The sequence below is a fragment of the Mustela nivalis genome (genome assembly GCF_964662115.1).
Source record: "Mustela nivalis genome assembly, chromosome: 16".
Lineage (NCBI taxonomy): Eukaryota > Metazoa > Chordata > Mammalia > Carnivora > Mustelidae > Mustela > Mustela nivalis.
The window spans coordinates 63,864,382-63,881,669 of NC_139035.1; the positions used below are offsets into that span (position 1 = coordinate 63,864,382).

The window sequence follows — 17,288 nt, forward strand, 5'->3', positions numbered from 1 at the left end:
GGGTCTTAGATCTTCCTGGGGTCCCTGCTCCTTTCCTTCAACATGCACCCCCTTACCCAGGGCTCCACTTCTCAGCCACACCCCCAGCCCCCTCCTCCCACGTTCACTGTGCCTGTTGGAATGGGACTGTCTGAGATAATGACTCTTTTGGTCCCCTTGCCTCCGGGCGGTTTCTCCGTATTGCCAGGAGGATGGAGACAGCCGGAACATTTCTTCACCTCTGTCCCTGAAGGAGGCAGCCTGACCGGGGCAGAGCGAGGGACAGGATTTTGAAGCTGGTTTTGTGAGTCACTGAGAACCCAGCACCCGCCCACTTGAGGCCAAATTTGAAAGTTCAGCTCGTGAAGTGTAGGACCACGTCCAGGTACTGGGGCTTTCTCCGTGGCCTTGCTCGCTCTCAGCTGCTGAGAACAGCCTTGAGTTGAGGAAATTGTGGCCGGACAAACCGCGAGGCCGTTCTGCTCCGCGTCAGCCTCCGGCTGGCGGGTTGCTGCTGAGCCTGGGCGCGAGCAGAGCGGCTGGTGGGCGAGGAGCCGGCCGACCACTCCGTCCTCTGGGGATGCTGGGACAAGCTCTCGCCCTCACACTCCTCCTGCTCCTCAACGGGCGTCAGGCCCAAGGTAAGGAGGCCCAGCCTGGCATGCGGTGGGGGATAGCAGGGACTTGGGGCCATAGCCCCCAGGGAGAACGGAACCCACAGCCCCTGGATTATGCCATTTCCAAGGTCACCTGGAAGGGCGATGCTCTGGCTAGGGCACAGCAAACAGGCCGGCAGCAGGTTGGGAGGTCCTCGAGAAGGGGGTCTGGCCATGACTTCAGTAATCCAGGTGGCCTGGGGCAAGGAGACTCCTTTCCTCGGGCATCAGTTTATCTTTCTGTGTAATGGGGAGAAAGTGTCCTCTCTGCTGATTGTAAGATGGACAAAGGAAATATCTCTAAGTGGCGTGATTACCAGCAGAGAGAAGTGGTCCCTGGGCTTGGGTTTCTGTAAGGAAGTTGGGTGGTTCTGGAAAGCAGAGACTGACAGATTGCTCCCTGAGGCAGGGAAGCTGAGCAAGGAGGAGGCACGACCAACAGCCACGCTACCTGAATGGCCTGGTCCCCCACCCCCCAGCAGTCTCCAGCAGCCCAGAAGCTCCAAGAACATGAGAATTAGTAGGGAAATGTTGGCTTGGAGCAGGAGGTGGAGAAGGGGGAGGAAGGAGACAGTATCAGGAAGAGCACATGGAAAACTCAGCTTGGAGAGATCTCGGCTGAAGGCTGCTCCCCGCTGCTCCAGCCCTGGAGTCAAGGGTGCTCTGAGATGGGAGTCTGCATTCTAGGTCAGTGGCTCTTCCAGGGGCATCAAGGGGGAGGGAGCGAGCGGAGGACACATTCTGGGTGAACAGGGAAGGAAGTGGGGCACAGGGTAGTGTTGGTCCAAGGCCTGTTAGAAGCCGGGTGCAGACACACTGCGGATACTCTTATGTCCCCAAGGCACCGTCTGGGCTCCAGAGGACTGGCGGAGACAGATGGTTATGACACATGCATTTGTATTTACAAATCTGAACAAATACGGGCAGAGAAGGGCAGAGAGTGCTGGGACAGGGAGCAGTCAGGAAGGTCTGGATGCCAGAGTGGAGGGGGTCTGGGATGATGAGCCGGTGGGGCAGGAGACCGAGGCTGCCCCAGGTCCATGCTTGGGGCGTGGTGGAGCACATCCACTGCGGGGAACGCTGGGGTGGGGCAGAGGACGGAACTGGTCCCGCCAGGGTGTGGGCACAGGCTGATGGGCTTTGGCCTTGGGGAACTTCTCTCTCTTCTGGCTACTCCCCGTGTTCGTGGGGCTGGCCTGCTGTAAGCTGACGAAACCGCTGCTCCGTTTGTTTTAATTTTTAAACTTTTATTTTAAAAGTTTTTAAACCTTTATTATTTTTATTTATTTATTTATTTTAAGGAAGATTTTATTTATTTATTTGAGAGAGAGATTGAGAGGGGAGAGAGAAGGAGCGGGGGAGGGGCAGAGGGAGAGGGAGGAGCCGGCTCCCTGCTGAGCAGGGGGCTGGATCCCAGGACCCTGAGATCATGACCGGAGCCAAAGGCAGACACTTCACCGACTGAGCCACCCAGGTGTCCCATAGTTTTTAAGACTTTTAAGATAAAAAGTTTAAAATAATAATTTCAGAGTTCCAGAGAAGTTGCAGGTATAGTACAAAGAATTCTTATATTTCCTTCACCCAGACTCAACAGTTGTAAACATTTTATCACATTTGCTTTATTTCTCTCTGTCCCCTTATAGGTATGTGCATATAAATGGATAGTAAGTATGTTAACTAACAAAATTTAAATTAAAAAATATTTTAAAAAGTATGATGATAATTTTTGCTGACCCATTTGAGAGTGAATTTTGTAGTATGATTCTTCTAAGAACATGGGCATTCCCATGTCATATTATATCATATCAGCACAATTATCAAATTTAGTAAATCTAACATTCATAGAATCAAATACACAAACCATATTTAAATATTACCAATTGTTCCAATCATATGCTTTATGGCATGCTCCCCTCCTCAGTGCAGAATCCAATTAGGATCATGTATTACATTCACTTGTTAGGTCTTTTTCTCTTATGTGTTTTATTTTTTTATTAAAAAAAATTTTTTTAAAGTAAGCTTCCGCACCCAATGTGGGGCTTGAACTCACAACTCCAAGATCAAGAGTTGCATGCTCTGTTGACTGAACCAGCCAGGCACCCCGTTTTGTTGTTGTTGTTGTTGTTGTTGTTGTTGTTTTTAAAATATTTTATTTATTTATTTGACAGACATCACAAGTAGGCAGAAAGGCAGGGAGAGGGATAGGGGGACACAGGCTCCCTGCTGAGCTGAGAGCCCAATGCGGGGCTCAATCCCAGGACCCTGAGATCATGACCGGAGCTGAAGGCAGAGGCTTTAACTATCTTTTGATCTATAACAATTTCCCAGCCTTTCTTTGTCTTTCATGACTTTGACATTTTTGCGAAGTACCAGTCAGTTGTTCTGTGGAAGGCTCCTGAATGTGGGTTTGTGTGAGGTTTGCTCATGTGAGCTGGGCTGTGTTTTTTGGGCGGGGCTACAACACAAGCGATGCTGTGTCTCTTTCAGAGCCTCCCATCAGGACACATGATGGCCGTGGAATCTTTTTTTTTTTTTTTTTTTTTTAACTGGGCTTGCTGAAGAATTTAATGAGCATAATATATAAGTAAGAAGCTCCTATCACTCTCGAGGTCTGCAGAGTATTTTCAGAAGGCTTCTGACTGCAGAGGAAAAGCCACACATTTCGCAATGGGCTATCTTCCATTTCTTGCATGCCCTGCGCCCTGTGTTCCTCTCTCCTTTCTTGCACACCGGCGTTCAGCGTCCCTGACCTGCTGCTCCTGGAGCACACGGCACTCCATGGCTTTGCATTTGGTTTTCTCCAGGGTCAACCCCACCATCCTGTAATGCCTTATCTTCCTCTCCGTGGACCTCATCTCCACTGGACTGTTCTCACACTACTCACATCTCACACTCTACTGTTAACTCCTTTGTTTTCTTTTCTGTCTCCCACGCTCCTCTTTACCTCACCGGAATGTAAGATTCTTGAGGCCAGGACATTGTTCTTTCTCGTTCACGGCTGTATCTTCAGCCTCTAGAACAGTATCTGGCACAGTTAGTGTCTCAGTAAATACTTGCTGAATGAATGGTGGGTGGACCCTTTAATCCACAGAATAAAGTGAGAGTTTATCTGTCTATTGGCGAGTTTCATTGAGAGAAGCTGTTCTAGATTTTAAACATACTTCCTCTGTGGTCTTGAAGAAGCTAATTAACCTCTTGTTTCTCAGTTTTCGATTCATAAGGTGAAGTCCAGCATGGTGCGTGCTCCACAGAGATGTGTGAGCATTAGGTGAGCTATGGTATTAAAATACTCTTAGAAAGTTCTTATACCAAGTCCTCCCAAATGTCCCTCGTGTTACTCAGTTCTTTGGAGGTAGAGTCTATGTTTCACTTTGTTTTGTGATCAGAGTCAAGAAGAAAGACTAATTTCTTGGCTAATTATTTGAGTCAGAGCGAGTTAGAAAATCCTGAGGGGTGCCGCAGGTGGCTCAGTCGGTTAGGCATCTGCCTTTGGCTCTGGTCATGATCTTGGGGTCCTGGGATTGAAACCCGAGTTGGGCTTCCTCCTCCATGGGGAGCCTGCTTCTTCCTCTTCCTGCCCCTTCATTCTCATGCTTTTTTTTTCTCTCTAATGAATGAATAAAATCTTAAAAAAAAAAAAAAAGAAAAAGAAAATCTTGGATGAGGGGCACCCGGGTGGCTCAGTTGGTTAAGTGTCTGCCTTTAGTCCAGGTCACGATCTCCGGCTCTTGGGATGGAGCCCTGCACCAGGCTCTCTGTTCATCGGGGAGTCTGCTTCTCCCTCTGCCTCTCTCCCTGCACTCAGCTTGTGTACTCTCTTTTGCTCCCTCTCTCTCAAATAAGTAAATAAATAAGTATATTAAAAAAAAAAAGAACATCTTGGATGAGATGATGTTTTATTTATTTTTAAAGATTTAAAGATTTTATTTTTTTTATTCGAGAGAGAGAGAGAGCACAAGCAGGGGACAGGGAGAGAGAGAAGTAGGCTCCCCATTGAGCAGGGAGCCCTATCCCAGGACCCTGGGATTATGACCTGAGCTGAAAGTAGACACTTAACTGACTGAGCCACCTGGGCACCTGAGACGATGTTTTAATGGGTGACTCTTTTCTGAGGGTTTTCTCATTGTCATAACTGGGATCTTTGGGAGAATACAACATTTTTAAACTTAAAAGAACAAGTGTTCAAGACACTTAATACTATTATTACATTGTACAACGTGAAATATTCTCAGATTTTCACAGGGATATCTCCTTCTCAATTCCTAGTCCTTCCCTGATGTGCTTGAACACCTTTGGGCCAGGCCCGGGGCTAGGTGTTAAGAATTCGATGGTGAATCGATGGGCCCCTCGTTCACCGAGCTAACCTCTAGCACAGGACTCAACATATAATTACAGCTGTCATGAGTGCACTACAAAGTGCCCACACAATAGATACTCAAAATGTTAACCAAGTGAATAAATGAATAGTTTTTAGGTATCTTAGAAGCTGATTTGGAGGAGTTTGGGGTCAGATACGTTGAGCAGCAAGGACCTTCCAAATGCTGGCCATAGGAGTGGGTCTGGGCCCTAAATTCAGGTTCGGCTGTGGATTCTGGGGGCACCCACACTGGGGACTGGATGCACAGGGCCCGCAGACAAAACGGAAGGGCAGGGCAGCATCTCATGGATTAGCGGTAAGGCACGCTTGCCGGCTCTTCTTACAGACTGTGTTGAAATGTTCTCTTCTCGGGAAGGAGCCTCTGATTCTGACTACTCTGGCTGGGATCCAGGCATGTTCCAAGAAGACTGTAGCTGTTTATCTCTTCCTCACTGCACCTCCCCTGAAACCAAGGGAATGGTGAAGCTGTTGGGTACGGGGGACAGACGGGGACTCGGGGGACTCAGGGCTGCAGCATCGTCCTGGAGGGAACCGATTCCGTAGAAGTCGCTCCAAGGATTGCTAGGCCATTGTCTTCATAAACGGACATTTAAAATTTTAATTTTATTTACTTTTTATTATTTTGAGAAAGAGAAAGAACAAGAGAGCGAGAGCATGAGCAGGGTGGGGCAGAGCGAGAACAAGAGGGAGAATCTTAAGCACGGTACATACTCAGCTACGAGCCCAACATGGGGCTTGACCTTACCCCCCTGAGATCATGACCTGAGTCAAAATCAAGAGTTGGACACCACCCGCTGAGCCACCCAGGGGCCCCAATAGACATTTTTATTAAAGTGTGACCCATGTACAGAAAAGCATACAAAATTAGAAACATACATCTTGGTGGCTCAGGTGGTTGAGCATCTGCCTTTGGCTTGGGTCGTGGTCCCAGGGTCCAGGGATTGAGTCCCGTGTTGGGGTCCCTGCTCCGTGGGGAGACTGCTTCTTCCTCTGCCTCTGCCTCCCTGTCTCTGTCTCTCATGAATAAATAAACAAAATATATAAAAAAGAGAAACGGACATCTCCATATGTTACTGTTCAATGAACATGCTTGTGTCATTACCACACGTTCTCTCCACTCATTAGCTCTTCTCCCTTTCACAAATACGACCACTATTCTGACTTTTGACATCATAGGTTAGTTTGGCCTATCTATAAAGGGTATTATATGGTGTGTGCTCTATGTTTGTCTTCTTCTGTTCAGCATCTGATGAAATTTACCTGTGTTATTACTTGTACCTGGTCATTTCATGGCTTTTCAGTGTATGACCATGCAGAAGTTTATTCATCCCTTCTGCTATTGATGAAACTTTTGGCTGTTTCCCCCCGCCCCCATTATAATAATGGTGCTAGCAGCCTATTGTACACACTTTTATATATGCATGTCTGTTGAGCATGTCTCTAGGTATAGAATCATAGGGCATGTGTACAGACTTGCAGCAGATGTTGGCCAACTGTTTGCCAAGGTGGTTGAACCAAGCAGTATATGAGAATCCCATGATGTTTCAGGGCTGCTGGCTTCTTTTTTGAGGTCCTGCAAATGGGACGTGAGGGTGCAGGTGTGTGGAGCCTGGAAGGCAAAGGCTGAAACCAAGGGACCCACCTCTCTGCAGCCTTCCCGGTGTTCTGCACGGAAGTCCTACAGTGCATTTGTTTCTGGGCCTTAGCTGAGATGCATTATTGAATTTTAATTAATTAATTAATTAACTAACTTCATGAAGCATTTACTATGTTCTAAGAACTATACAAGATTCTGTTGATGAAAGAAAGATGAAACATGTTGATTGTATTCTTAAGAATCTTTCAGACAGGGGCAGCTAGGTGGCTCAGTCAGTGAGGGGTCTGCCTGTGGCTCAGGTCATGGTCCCGGAATCCTGGGATTGAGCCCCACATGAGATCCCTGCTCAGTGGAATGCCTACTTCTCCCCCTCCCACTGCTGCTCCCCCTGCTTGTGCTCTGTCTTTCCAAATAAATTAAAAAAAAAAAAAAAAAGAATCCTTCAGACAGAGGAAAAGGAGCATGTGCAGCAATGATTATAAGGGAAGTGTCACCAAAAGATGAGACCCAGGTAGAGCACAAAGGGACCTGAGAAGATGGAGATTCCTTCTGGCGGGGAGTGGTGTGGCCTGTGGCCCTGATGCATGCAGAATCGCTCAGGAGGTAGGGATAAGGAGGAAAGATAATGTAAGTAGAGGGAACAGCTGACTGGAAGTAGGGAAAAGCACACAGGGTTTGGACAGGAAATGAAAAGCAAATGCACCTGTTAGTTTGGAGAAAGATTGCATACATGAGCTGATTGAGTTAACTGATACAAGGAGTTGAGGGGCATGGATTGAGTAAGGTCGATAGAGGTCAGGGGGTTGGATTGTCTGAGGAGAGGAGTCAGTATGGCCAATGAAGCCCCCAAGTGTGGGGTTAAGTGAAGAAAGAGGGGAGATAAAGTGGGATGTGGGCCCTCGAGGGTGCTTTATCTACTTTATGGTTTTGCCTTGACTGGGGCTGTCCCTGCCCCCAGCACTTCTGGGATCTCACTGGGCTCTACTCACTCAGTCCTCAGCAGGTGGCCCCTCTTTTGCCTTCATCCCAAGCCTGGTGGCACAACCCAGAGCTGAGAAAAACCTCAACATCCTTTTGTTGGCTGGTAAAGTATGCTGCTCTGCGACTTTCCCTCACCCGCTCCCAGCACTCGGCCCTCACCCCTCCTCCACCAGCAGTCCAGGTCAGAGTTGGCCGAGCTGACTGTGGACAATGCATGGCCTTGGAGGCTGCTGGCCAGATTGTCTCCTTGGCCACCCTCCCTGCTAGCTGCCCGTTGCTTCCTGAGGAGGCAATAGAGCCAATCACCTCACCTCTGCTCTCCCTCTGCAGAGCTGCTGTCTTACTCCATTTGTTCTCAACCACCGGAAGAGGGGCCCCAAAGCTGCTGAACAGTAACAGCAGCAGTGGTGGCAGCCCCAGGGCCTCCCTGACCACCGGAATCTACTGTGGCCTCTCCCCTCTGAACAAGCTAGTCCTTTTTGTCAGAGTCTCCTCCATCTCTCACTCAGCATGGGCTAACTTGTGAGGAACTTATGCTTTCTTTTTTAAAAATTATTTGTTTCAGGGGTATAGGTCTGTGATCCATCAGTCTTGTATAATACCCAATGCTCGTTACAACCCATACTCTCCCCCCACAATGTCCGTTCCCCAGTTACCCGATCCTCCCACCCCCTACCCTCCACCAACTCTCAGTTTGTTTCCTATGATTAATAGTCTTTTATGGTTTGTCTCCCTCTCTGGTTCCGTCTTGCTTCATTTTTTTTCCTCTCTCCCCTATGATCCTCTGCCTTGTTTCTTAAATTCCACATATCACTGAGATCATGTGATAATTGTCTTTGACTGACTTCTTTCCCTTAGTGTAATACACTCTTGTTCCATCCATATCATTGCAAATGGCAAGATTTCATTCTTTTTGGTGGCTGCATAACATTCCATTATCTATATCTATATCTATATCTATATCTATATCTATATCTATCTATATCTATATCTGTCTCACATCTTCTTTATCCATTCATCTGTCGATGGACATCTGGGCTCTTTCCATAGTTTGACTATTGTGGACATTGCTGCTATAAACATTTGGGTGCATGTGCCCCTTTAGATCACTATGTTTGTATCTTTGGGGTAAATACCCAGTCGTGTGATTGCTGGGTCATAGGGCAGCTCTATTTTCTTTTCCTTCTTTCTTTCTTTTTAAAAAAAGATTTTTATTTATTTATTTATTTGAGAGAGAGCATGAGAGGGGAGAAGCAGACTCCCCATGGATCTGGGAGCCCAATGCAGGACTTGATCCTGGGACTCTGGGATCATGACCTGAGCTGAAGGCAGTTACCCAACCACTGAGCCACCCAGGCGCCTGGCTAGCTCTATTTTCAACTTTTTGAGGAACCTCCATACTGTTTGAGTGGCTGCACCAGCTTGCAATCCCACCAACAGTGTAGGAAGGTTCCCCTTTCTCCATATCCTTACCAACATCTGTTGTTTTCTGACTTGTTAATTTTAGCCATTCTGACTCATGTGAGGTGGAATCTCATTATGGTTTTGATTTGTATTTCCCTGATGCTGAGTGATGTGGAGCATTTTTTCATGTGTCTGTTGGCCATCTGGATGTCTTCTTTGCAGAAATGTCTGTTCATGTTTTCTGCCCATTTCTTGGTTGGATTATTTGTTCGTTGGGTGTTGAGTTTGAGAAGTTCTTTATAGATTTTGGATACTAGCTCTTTTTTTTTTTTTTAAGAGTTTATTTATTTGACAGACAGAGATCACAAGTAGGCAGCGAGGCAGGCAGAGGCGGAGAGAGAAGCAGGCTCCCGCTGAGCAGAGAGCCCGATGCAGGGCTTGATCCCAGGACCCTGAGATCATGACCTGAGCTGAAGGTAAAGGTTTAACCCACTGAGCCACCCAGGTGCCCTTGGATACTAGCTCTTTATCTGATGTCATTTGCAAATATCTTGTCCCATTCTGTCAGTTGTCTTTTGGTTTTGTTGACTGTTTCTCTTGGTGTGCAAAAGCTTTTTATCTTGAAGAAGTCCCAATAGTTCATTTTTGTCTTTGTTTCCCTTGCCTTTGGAGATTTTTCTAAGAAGAATTTGTTGTGGCTGAAGTCACAGAGGTTGCTGCCTGTGTTTTCCTCAAGGATTTTGATGAATTTCTGTCTCACATTGAAGTCTTTCATCCATTTTGAGTCTATTTTTGTGTGTGATATAAGGAAATGGTCCAGCATGTGGCTGTCCAATTTTCCCAACATCTTTTGTTGAAGAGACTGTCTTTTTTCTAATGAATATTATTTCCTGCTTTGTCAAAGATTAGTTGACCATAGAGGTGAGGGTCCATTTCTGGGTTCTCTATTCTATTCCCATTGATCTCTGTGTCTTTGTGCCAGTACCATACTGTCCAGATGATTAGAGCTTTGTAATAGAGCTTGAAGTCCAGAATTGGGATACCACCAGCTTTGGTTTTCTTTTCCAACATTCCTTTGGCTATTCAGGGTCTTTCCTGGTTCTATACAAATTTTAGGATTATTTGTTCCAGCTCTGTGAAGAAAGTTGATGGTATTTTGATAGGCATTACATCAAATGTGTTGATTGCTGTAGGTAGTGTAGACATTTTAACAACATTTGTTTTTCCAATCCTTGGAAATTGGAACATGGAACATTTTTCCATTTCTTTGTGTCTTCCTCAATTTCTTTTATGAGTGTTCTATAGTTTTCTGAGTATGGATCATTTGCCTCTTTGGTTAGGTTTATTCCTAGGTATCTTATGGTTTTGGGTGCAATTGTAAATGGGATCAACTCCTTAATTTCTTTCTCTTTTGTCTCATTGTTGGTGTATAGAAATGCAACTGATTTCTGTGCATTGATTTTTATATTCTACCACTTTACTGAATTTCTGTATGAGTTCTAGTAGTTTTTTACTGGAGTCTTTTTGGCTTTTCACATAGAGTATCAGAAGTTATGTTTTCATACTAGTGTTTCTTATCTCCCCTTTTGGCATCTAAGCCCTCCAGAACAGTGAATGAGTTGCAGCCCCCAGCATATAGTACCTTGTCTGTTTGCTTTTCCATCATTTCTTCCCCACAACATCCTGCCCCTATCCCCTTCCAGTCCTGCCCCACTCTGACCGTCCACCTCCTCCCCACATCAGGCTGGTGAGGGCTGCAGTAGAAAGTTCCACACCACAGATCAACTCCTGATTCAGAGCCTCCAATCTCAGCCAGGCCCTGGGTGTTCTGGGAATCCTTGTATCTGGCCCTCAGCATCTCCCATTCCCCAGAGAGAGGATTCTAGACCTTCGCCGTCTTGTTGAGGGCCAGTTCTATGGTCACTGGCTCCGTCAACCCACACCCTCCTTCTGCAAGAAAGAACATGCCAGTGAGGGGTTCCAGCCAACTGCCAACTATTCCTCAATGTCAGGGACACTAGTGAGGGGTTCCCCAATGTCAACCACCTTGTTTACTCCCATAAGGAAACCCATTCACCTCTTGCTTGGCTTGTCCTTTCCTGTGTGCTCTGGACATCACCACTTCATCCACGGGGCCAGCCAGAACCTGCTTCTCCCTACTGACATCTCTGAACTTTCTTTAAACCTCTCTTTTTCTGCTGGATTTCCACTCCTAGTTCATTTCCTTTGCATTTTATTTTATTTTTTAAAAGATTTTATTTATTTATTTAAGAGAGAGACCCACACAGCAAGAGAGGAACACGAACAGTGGGAGTGGGAGAGGGAGAAGAAGGCTTCCTGCTGAGCAGGGAGCCCCATGTGGGGCTCTATCTGAGGACCCTGGGATCATGACCTGAAGCGAAGGCAGATGCTTAATGACTCAGCCACCCAGGTGTCCCTTCCTTTGCATTTTAAAAACTATATTGCAGTGCCACCCAGTTTTGTCTTCTTGTCTTTTGTCCTCTGTCTTCCTTTCCTCTGTAACTCCTTCACTACTCACACTTCATTACTTCACTTTTAACACTTCCACCACCAACTGTGGGGGGTTTTTCACAAGCAGTTCTCTGTAACACTAGCTAGGTGACCTATAATTTAACTCAATTCTGACACTGTTTGCCCAGAGATAGCGTCAGATCCCACAAGTTCAGGGCTCAGTCCCACAAAACTGTGGCTTCCTGCTTCAGATGCCAGTCTGGTTGTCAAGCCCTGGTTGTGCTTCTGACCAACTGGTTATAGATCGTATGACCTACAACCAAGATAGAATGGTTTGATTAATATGCTGGAGCAGCTCACAGAACTCAGGGAAACACCTATGTTTACCAACTTTTAAAGGGATACTATAAAGGGTACGGATGAAGAGATAACAGGGCAAGGTCTGGGGGAGGGGTCCCAAGTGCAGGAGCTTCTGTCCCCATGGAGTTGGGGTGTGTCATCCTCCCAGTGGGATGTGTTTAACTACTTAGAAGTTCCCAAAACCTGTGCTATTGGTATTTTATGGAGGCTTCCTCATATAGGCATGATTGATTGTTACCTCTGTCCCCAGCCCCTGTCTCCTCTCTGGAGAATAGGGAGTGGGGCTAATTTGGATGACTACCAACTCTTCCCCACATTATGTTGTCACAAATGACATCTTTATGCATTGTGTGTCTATTAACATAGATTTATAATTGTTGTTTTAAGCACTTATTTTTTTTCGTGTTGTAAAAAACAATCACAAACCAAAAATGCAATAATACTGGCTGTAATAATTACCTATGTAATTCCCTTTAGCACTGTTCTCTATGTCTTCACGTGGCTTTGAGTAACTGCCTGGTGTCTTATCTCTCTAGGCATGCCTAAAGATCTGTTAGGAATAACTCCCAATGTTTCTTTGTCTGGGAATGCTGTCATTGGTCCTTCATTTTTTTGCAAGATAATTTTGTTGGAGATAGAATTCTTTTTTTTTTTTTAAGCACTTTTTTAAAAAAAAAATATTTTATTTATTTCTTTGGCAGAGACAGAGGCAGAGAGGCAGGCAGAGAGAGGAGGAAGCAGGCTCCCTGCTGAGCAGAGAGCCCCATGCAGGACCGTGAGATCATGACCTTAGCTGAAGGCAGAGGCTTTAACCCACTGAGCCACTCAGCACCCCTGGAGATAGAATTTTTAGTTGAGAGTCTTAACAAGCTTTCAGAACTTTACATGTGTCATCTCACTGCTTTCCACTCTCATGGTTTCCGAAGAGAAACTAATTATTAGTCTTACTGGGGAGACCTTGTGCATGACAAATAGCTTCTCTCTGGTTGTTTTCAAGATTCTCTGTCTTTGGCTTTTGACATTTTAGAATGTATCTTGGTATGAATCTCTTGTGTTTAACTTAGTTGGAGTTCATTGAGTTCATATACACATTCTTGGATGTGTATATTTGTGTCTTTTATTGAATTTGGGAAGTTCTGGGCCATTATTTCTTTCTGCCCCTTTGTCTCTTTACTGTCTTTTTGGGACTCCCATGATGCTCATGTGGGTATATTTGCTGGCATCCCTCATGTCTCTTAGGCTCGATTTATTTTTCTTCATTCTTTTCTCTGTCTGTTCCTCGACTTGAATCATTTCAGTTGACCTAGCTGTGCTGTTGAAGCTCTCCAGTGAACCTTTCATTTCAGTTATTATACTTTTAAGCTCCAGAATTTCTATTTGATTCCCTCTTATAATTTCTATTTATTAGTATTTTCTTTATTGAAACATCAGTCATCTGGATTCCTTTAATTCTTTGTCTATAGTTTCTTTTGCCTCTTTGAGCATATTTCAGACAGTTGAATAAAGTTTTTGAGTAGGGGGTGCCACGGTGGCTCAGACCTTGTTATCAGTTCAGGTCTTGATCTCAGGATCATGAGTTCAAGCCTCACGTTGGCTCCATACTGGGCATGGAGCCTACTTCAAAAAAAAATTGCTTTTTTCTATTAAGTCCAATGTTTATGATTCTTCATGGTTACTTTCTTTTTCTCCCTTGTAAACAGGCCACACTTTCTTGTTTATGTGTTTTGCTATTTTGTTTGCTATTCTTTTGCTTAGGATTTTTGCACCCCTGTTTCTGAGTGAAAGAGCCTTTGATTTTCTTCTCTTGTGATATACTTGCAGATTTTGGTGTCAAACTAATAAATATGCTAACCTCATAAAACAAGTTTGGAAGCATTAGCTACTTCTATCTCTGAAAGCATTTGGGTAAGATTGGAGTTAAATCTTTTTAAATATTTTGTAGAGTTAACCAGTGATGCTAACTAGGTCTGGAGTTTACTTTGTGAGAAAGTTTTTCAGTATAGATTCAATTTACTTCATAGAAATTTTCTATTTAATCTCAATTTTAAAATTTACTGATGGAAAGCAGTTTATAACTCTTGAGATCTTAATATCTGTAGGATCTGTGGTGATATCTTTAAAAAAATCCCGATATTGCTTATTTGTATCTTTTCACATTTCTTTTGATCAATCGACCTATGCATTTACCATACTTTGATTTTTTATGAAATAAAAAAATGGCTTGTTGATCCTCTGTTGTATAATTCTTCCTTCCTTCCTTCCTTCCTTCCTTCCTTCCTTCCTTCCTTCCTTCCTTCCTTCCTTCCTTCTTTTCTTTCTTTCTTCTTTTTAAAAGATTTTATTTATTTATTTAATACAGAGAGAGAGAGAGAGAGAGAGAGAGAGAGAGAGCACAAGCTGGGAGAACAGCAGGCCTAGGGAGAGGGAGAAGCAGACTCCCCACTGATCAGGGAGCCTGACTTGGGGCTTAATCCTAGGACCCTAGGATCATGACCTGAGCTGAAGGAAGACGCATAACCAAATGAGCCACCCAGGCATCCTGTATAATTATTTTCCATCTCCCTTTTCTCTGTGTCCTTTCTGTCTGTCTGTCTCTCTGACTCGTTTTAAAAAAGATTTTATTTATTTATTTGAGAGAGAGGAAGACAGAGAGAGAGAGTGAGTGTGCACACGGGTGGGGTGGTAGTGGAAGAGGGAGAGGGAGCAACAGACTCTGGGCTGAGCATGAAGCCCAGTGCCGGGCTCCATTCCAGGACCCTGAGATCATGTTCTGAGCTGAAGTCAGATGTTTAACTGACTGAGCCACCCAGGTGACCCTGGCACAATGTCATTTATGCTGCATTGTATTCAAAAGGCCTGCCCAGTTACTGGAGATAGGAAAGTGAGCCTTATCTCTTTGATGATGGGTGGAGCTACAAAGTCACTTTGCAAGGGGCATGGTCATTTTTGCATTCTATCACACTGATTTTCTGCTGGAGTTCTCAAACTTTAAATTTTAATTTCTTGAAACACAAACATAATGACAGAGTTATCTAAATGCTCCTTGAGCCTAATTCTATTGGTTATTTTTTTTTTTTAAAGTTTTGGACATGTTTCCTCTCCTTATTCTTGTTAGTTTTTTATTTCATTTTGGACATTTGCATGCAAATCTGTAAATTTTAGAAATAATTTAATGCTCATGTTGATGTTATTTTCCTCCAGGAATAATTTATATTTTTATCCTTTTAAGATTTTACTTATTTATTTGACAGAGAGAAAGCACAAGCAGGAGGAAGGACAGAGGGAGAGGGAGAAGCAGACTCTTCACAGAATAGGTAGCCCGACTTGGGGACCCTGGGATGATGACCTGAGCACAAGGCAGATGCTTAATCAATTGAGCCACCCAGGTGCCCCTAAAGATTTTATTTACTTATTAGAGAGAGAGAGAGAGAGAGGGTTGGAGGGGAAGGGACAGAGGAAGAGGGAGAGAGAGAATCCTCAAGTAGACTTCATGCTGAGCCCAGAGCCTGATGCAGGGCTCCATCTCAGAACCCTCAGATCATGACCTGAGCCAAAATCAACAGTTGGAAGCTTAACCAACTAAGCCACCCAGGAGACCCAGTATACCCACTTCTTCTTAACATGAGATCCCTGAACTCTGTGTTCTTTTAGTTCTTTGAGTTTATTGCAAGCCTTCTGGGAACAGGAGTCAAAAATTCTAGCTTCGCCTCTCCGAGTTTTCTCCTTCCAGATCTTGGCCCTGTTATATTCCACTGCTTTATTAGCTCCCTGATGCCGTTAGCAATATGCTTTTATACTTTGCCCATTTTTTCCCTAGTTATTCTCAGTGGGAGGGTTGGTTAGCATGTCTTAATGTGGTCTTCATGATCAGAATTAGATTTTTTTAGATGATTATTTATCTCAACTGTTAAGAATGAAACAGTTATGCTGTGGAATAAAAGTATGTTCTGCTTTCAGATCACAGATTCTTTGGAGTCAGGAACCATGTCTCATACACAAAGGGGCCCCGACTCTTCAGGGCCCTGGTCACACTGTGGATTGTAACCAGTGGGGATTGATCTCAGGTTCTCTGTGCAATGCGTCATTGTGCCTCTTGCATTTGTAGGACCATGGGAGACAAATGCAGAGCCGGTTTCTGGTTTGGCAATGGACAGAGCCAGTTCAATCATGGAAATACGAATGGGAACCCTGTGCGCGTGTGTGTGTGTTTAAAGATTTTATTTATTTATTTGATAGAGAGACATCCAAGTAGGCAGAGAGGCAGGCAGAGAGAGAGAGAGGGAGGCAGACTCCCTTCCGAGCAGAGAGCCCGATGTGGAGCTCGATCCTGAGATCATGACCTGAGCGGAAGGCAGAGGCTTAATCTCTACACCCAACGTGGGGCTCAAACTTACAAACCCGAGATCGAGAGTCTGCTCTCTTGACTGAGCCAGCCCAGTGCCCGGAACCCTATGTATTTTATTCTTAGGAGTGTCAAGAGCAAAGAAATATAATCTATCAACCGAGTAACTTCTTTCTTTATTTTTTCAAGTTTCTTTAATTATTTACTCTGACTCCTGAGGAAATGCCAGGGTGAAGATGTGGTTGGGACTGAACGTGTTTATAACGCAAGTGGATAGATATCTAAAAATCCCCCTCTCCATTGCTCTCCTCCCAATGTCCTCCATTTTAACAGATCTGTTCACATAACAATCCTTGTATCCTATTCTCTCCTCCAAATACTTTATGACCCTCCCTGGCGGACCTTTTCATTTCCAGCATTTTCTATGTGACCACACAGCTTCCCTGCCAAAAATGGCCACTGCAACTTCCATTTTTCTTTCCTGACTGCGCTGGTCTTTCCTCCGGGAGGCAAAAGATAGCAGCTCTATGTCACAGCCTCATTTTAATTAGCACACATCTTAATCTCTAGAGAGGACAACCGCGGGCATATATCAAGGCCCTGTAGTTTTATTTTTCTCTAATTATTCTTAAGGGAGCAATTGCTGTGGAGACCTCCTAGTGACTACAAAATTGGCAAACCTTAATGAGAAATGACCCCAGTTTGGTGTGTTAAGTGTTACAAGAGAGGATTATGAATCTAGCTCTATAGGAAGACAGGGGAGGGAGCTATGAGTTCAGTTTGGAGGGTTCATCTTACTGGGTTTGGCCGTTCAGAATTTCCTGCAGTCACTGGTGGTTGCTTCAGCTCTGTGGGGAGGGAGTCACGTCAGATACAGTGTTTATAACATTATGGTTAAAAACGCCTCCTCGACAGCCTCTAAATTGACTGGATTTCAAGCTCATCTTTTTTGCTGTGTAACTTGGGCTAATTACTTTTCGGTAATTTCTGCTCAGTTTTTTTCCCACCTGTAAAATAGGGATAAAACTCTTACAAGGTCATTGTTAAAACACATAGTTAAGGGGCGCCTGGGGGGCTCAGTCATTAAGCGTCTGCTTTTCAGCTCAGGTCATGATCCCA

General features: G+C 44.7%; 1 protein-coding gene across 2 annotated transcripts in view; it reads left to right on the forward strand.

The window, feature by feature from the left end:
* CD244 (CD244 molecule) overlaps nucleotides 1–17,288 on the forward strand; it is a 29,054-nt gene that overhangs the window by 559 nt on the left and 11,207 nt on the right. The window contains exon 2 of one of the 2 annotated variants that reach the window (XM_082704310.1): nucleotides 191–620. In XM_082704310.1, coding sequence (XP_082560436.1) covers nucleotides 560–620 — 61 coding nt within the window. In that variant the 5' untranslated portion in view covers nucleotides 191–559. Of the gene's footprint in view, nucleotides 1–190; nucleotides 621–1,020; nucleotides 1,323–17,288 lie in introns of those variants that run through there. The other variant, XM_082704311.1, reaches the window with a different exon arrangement.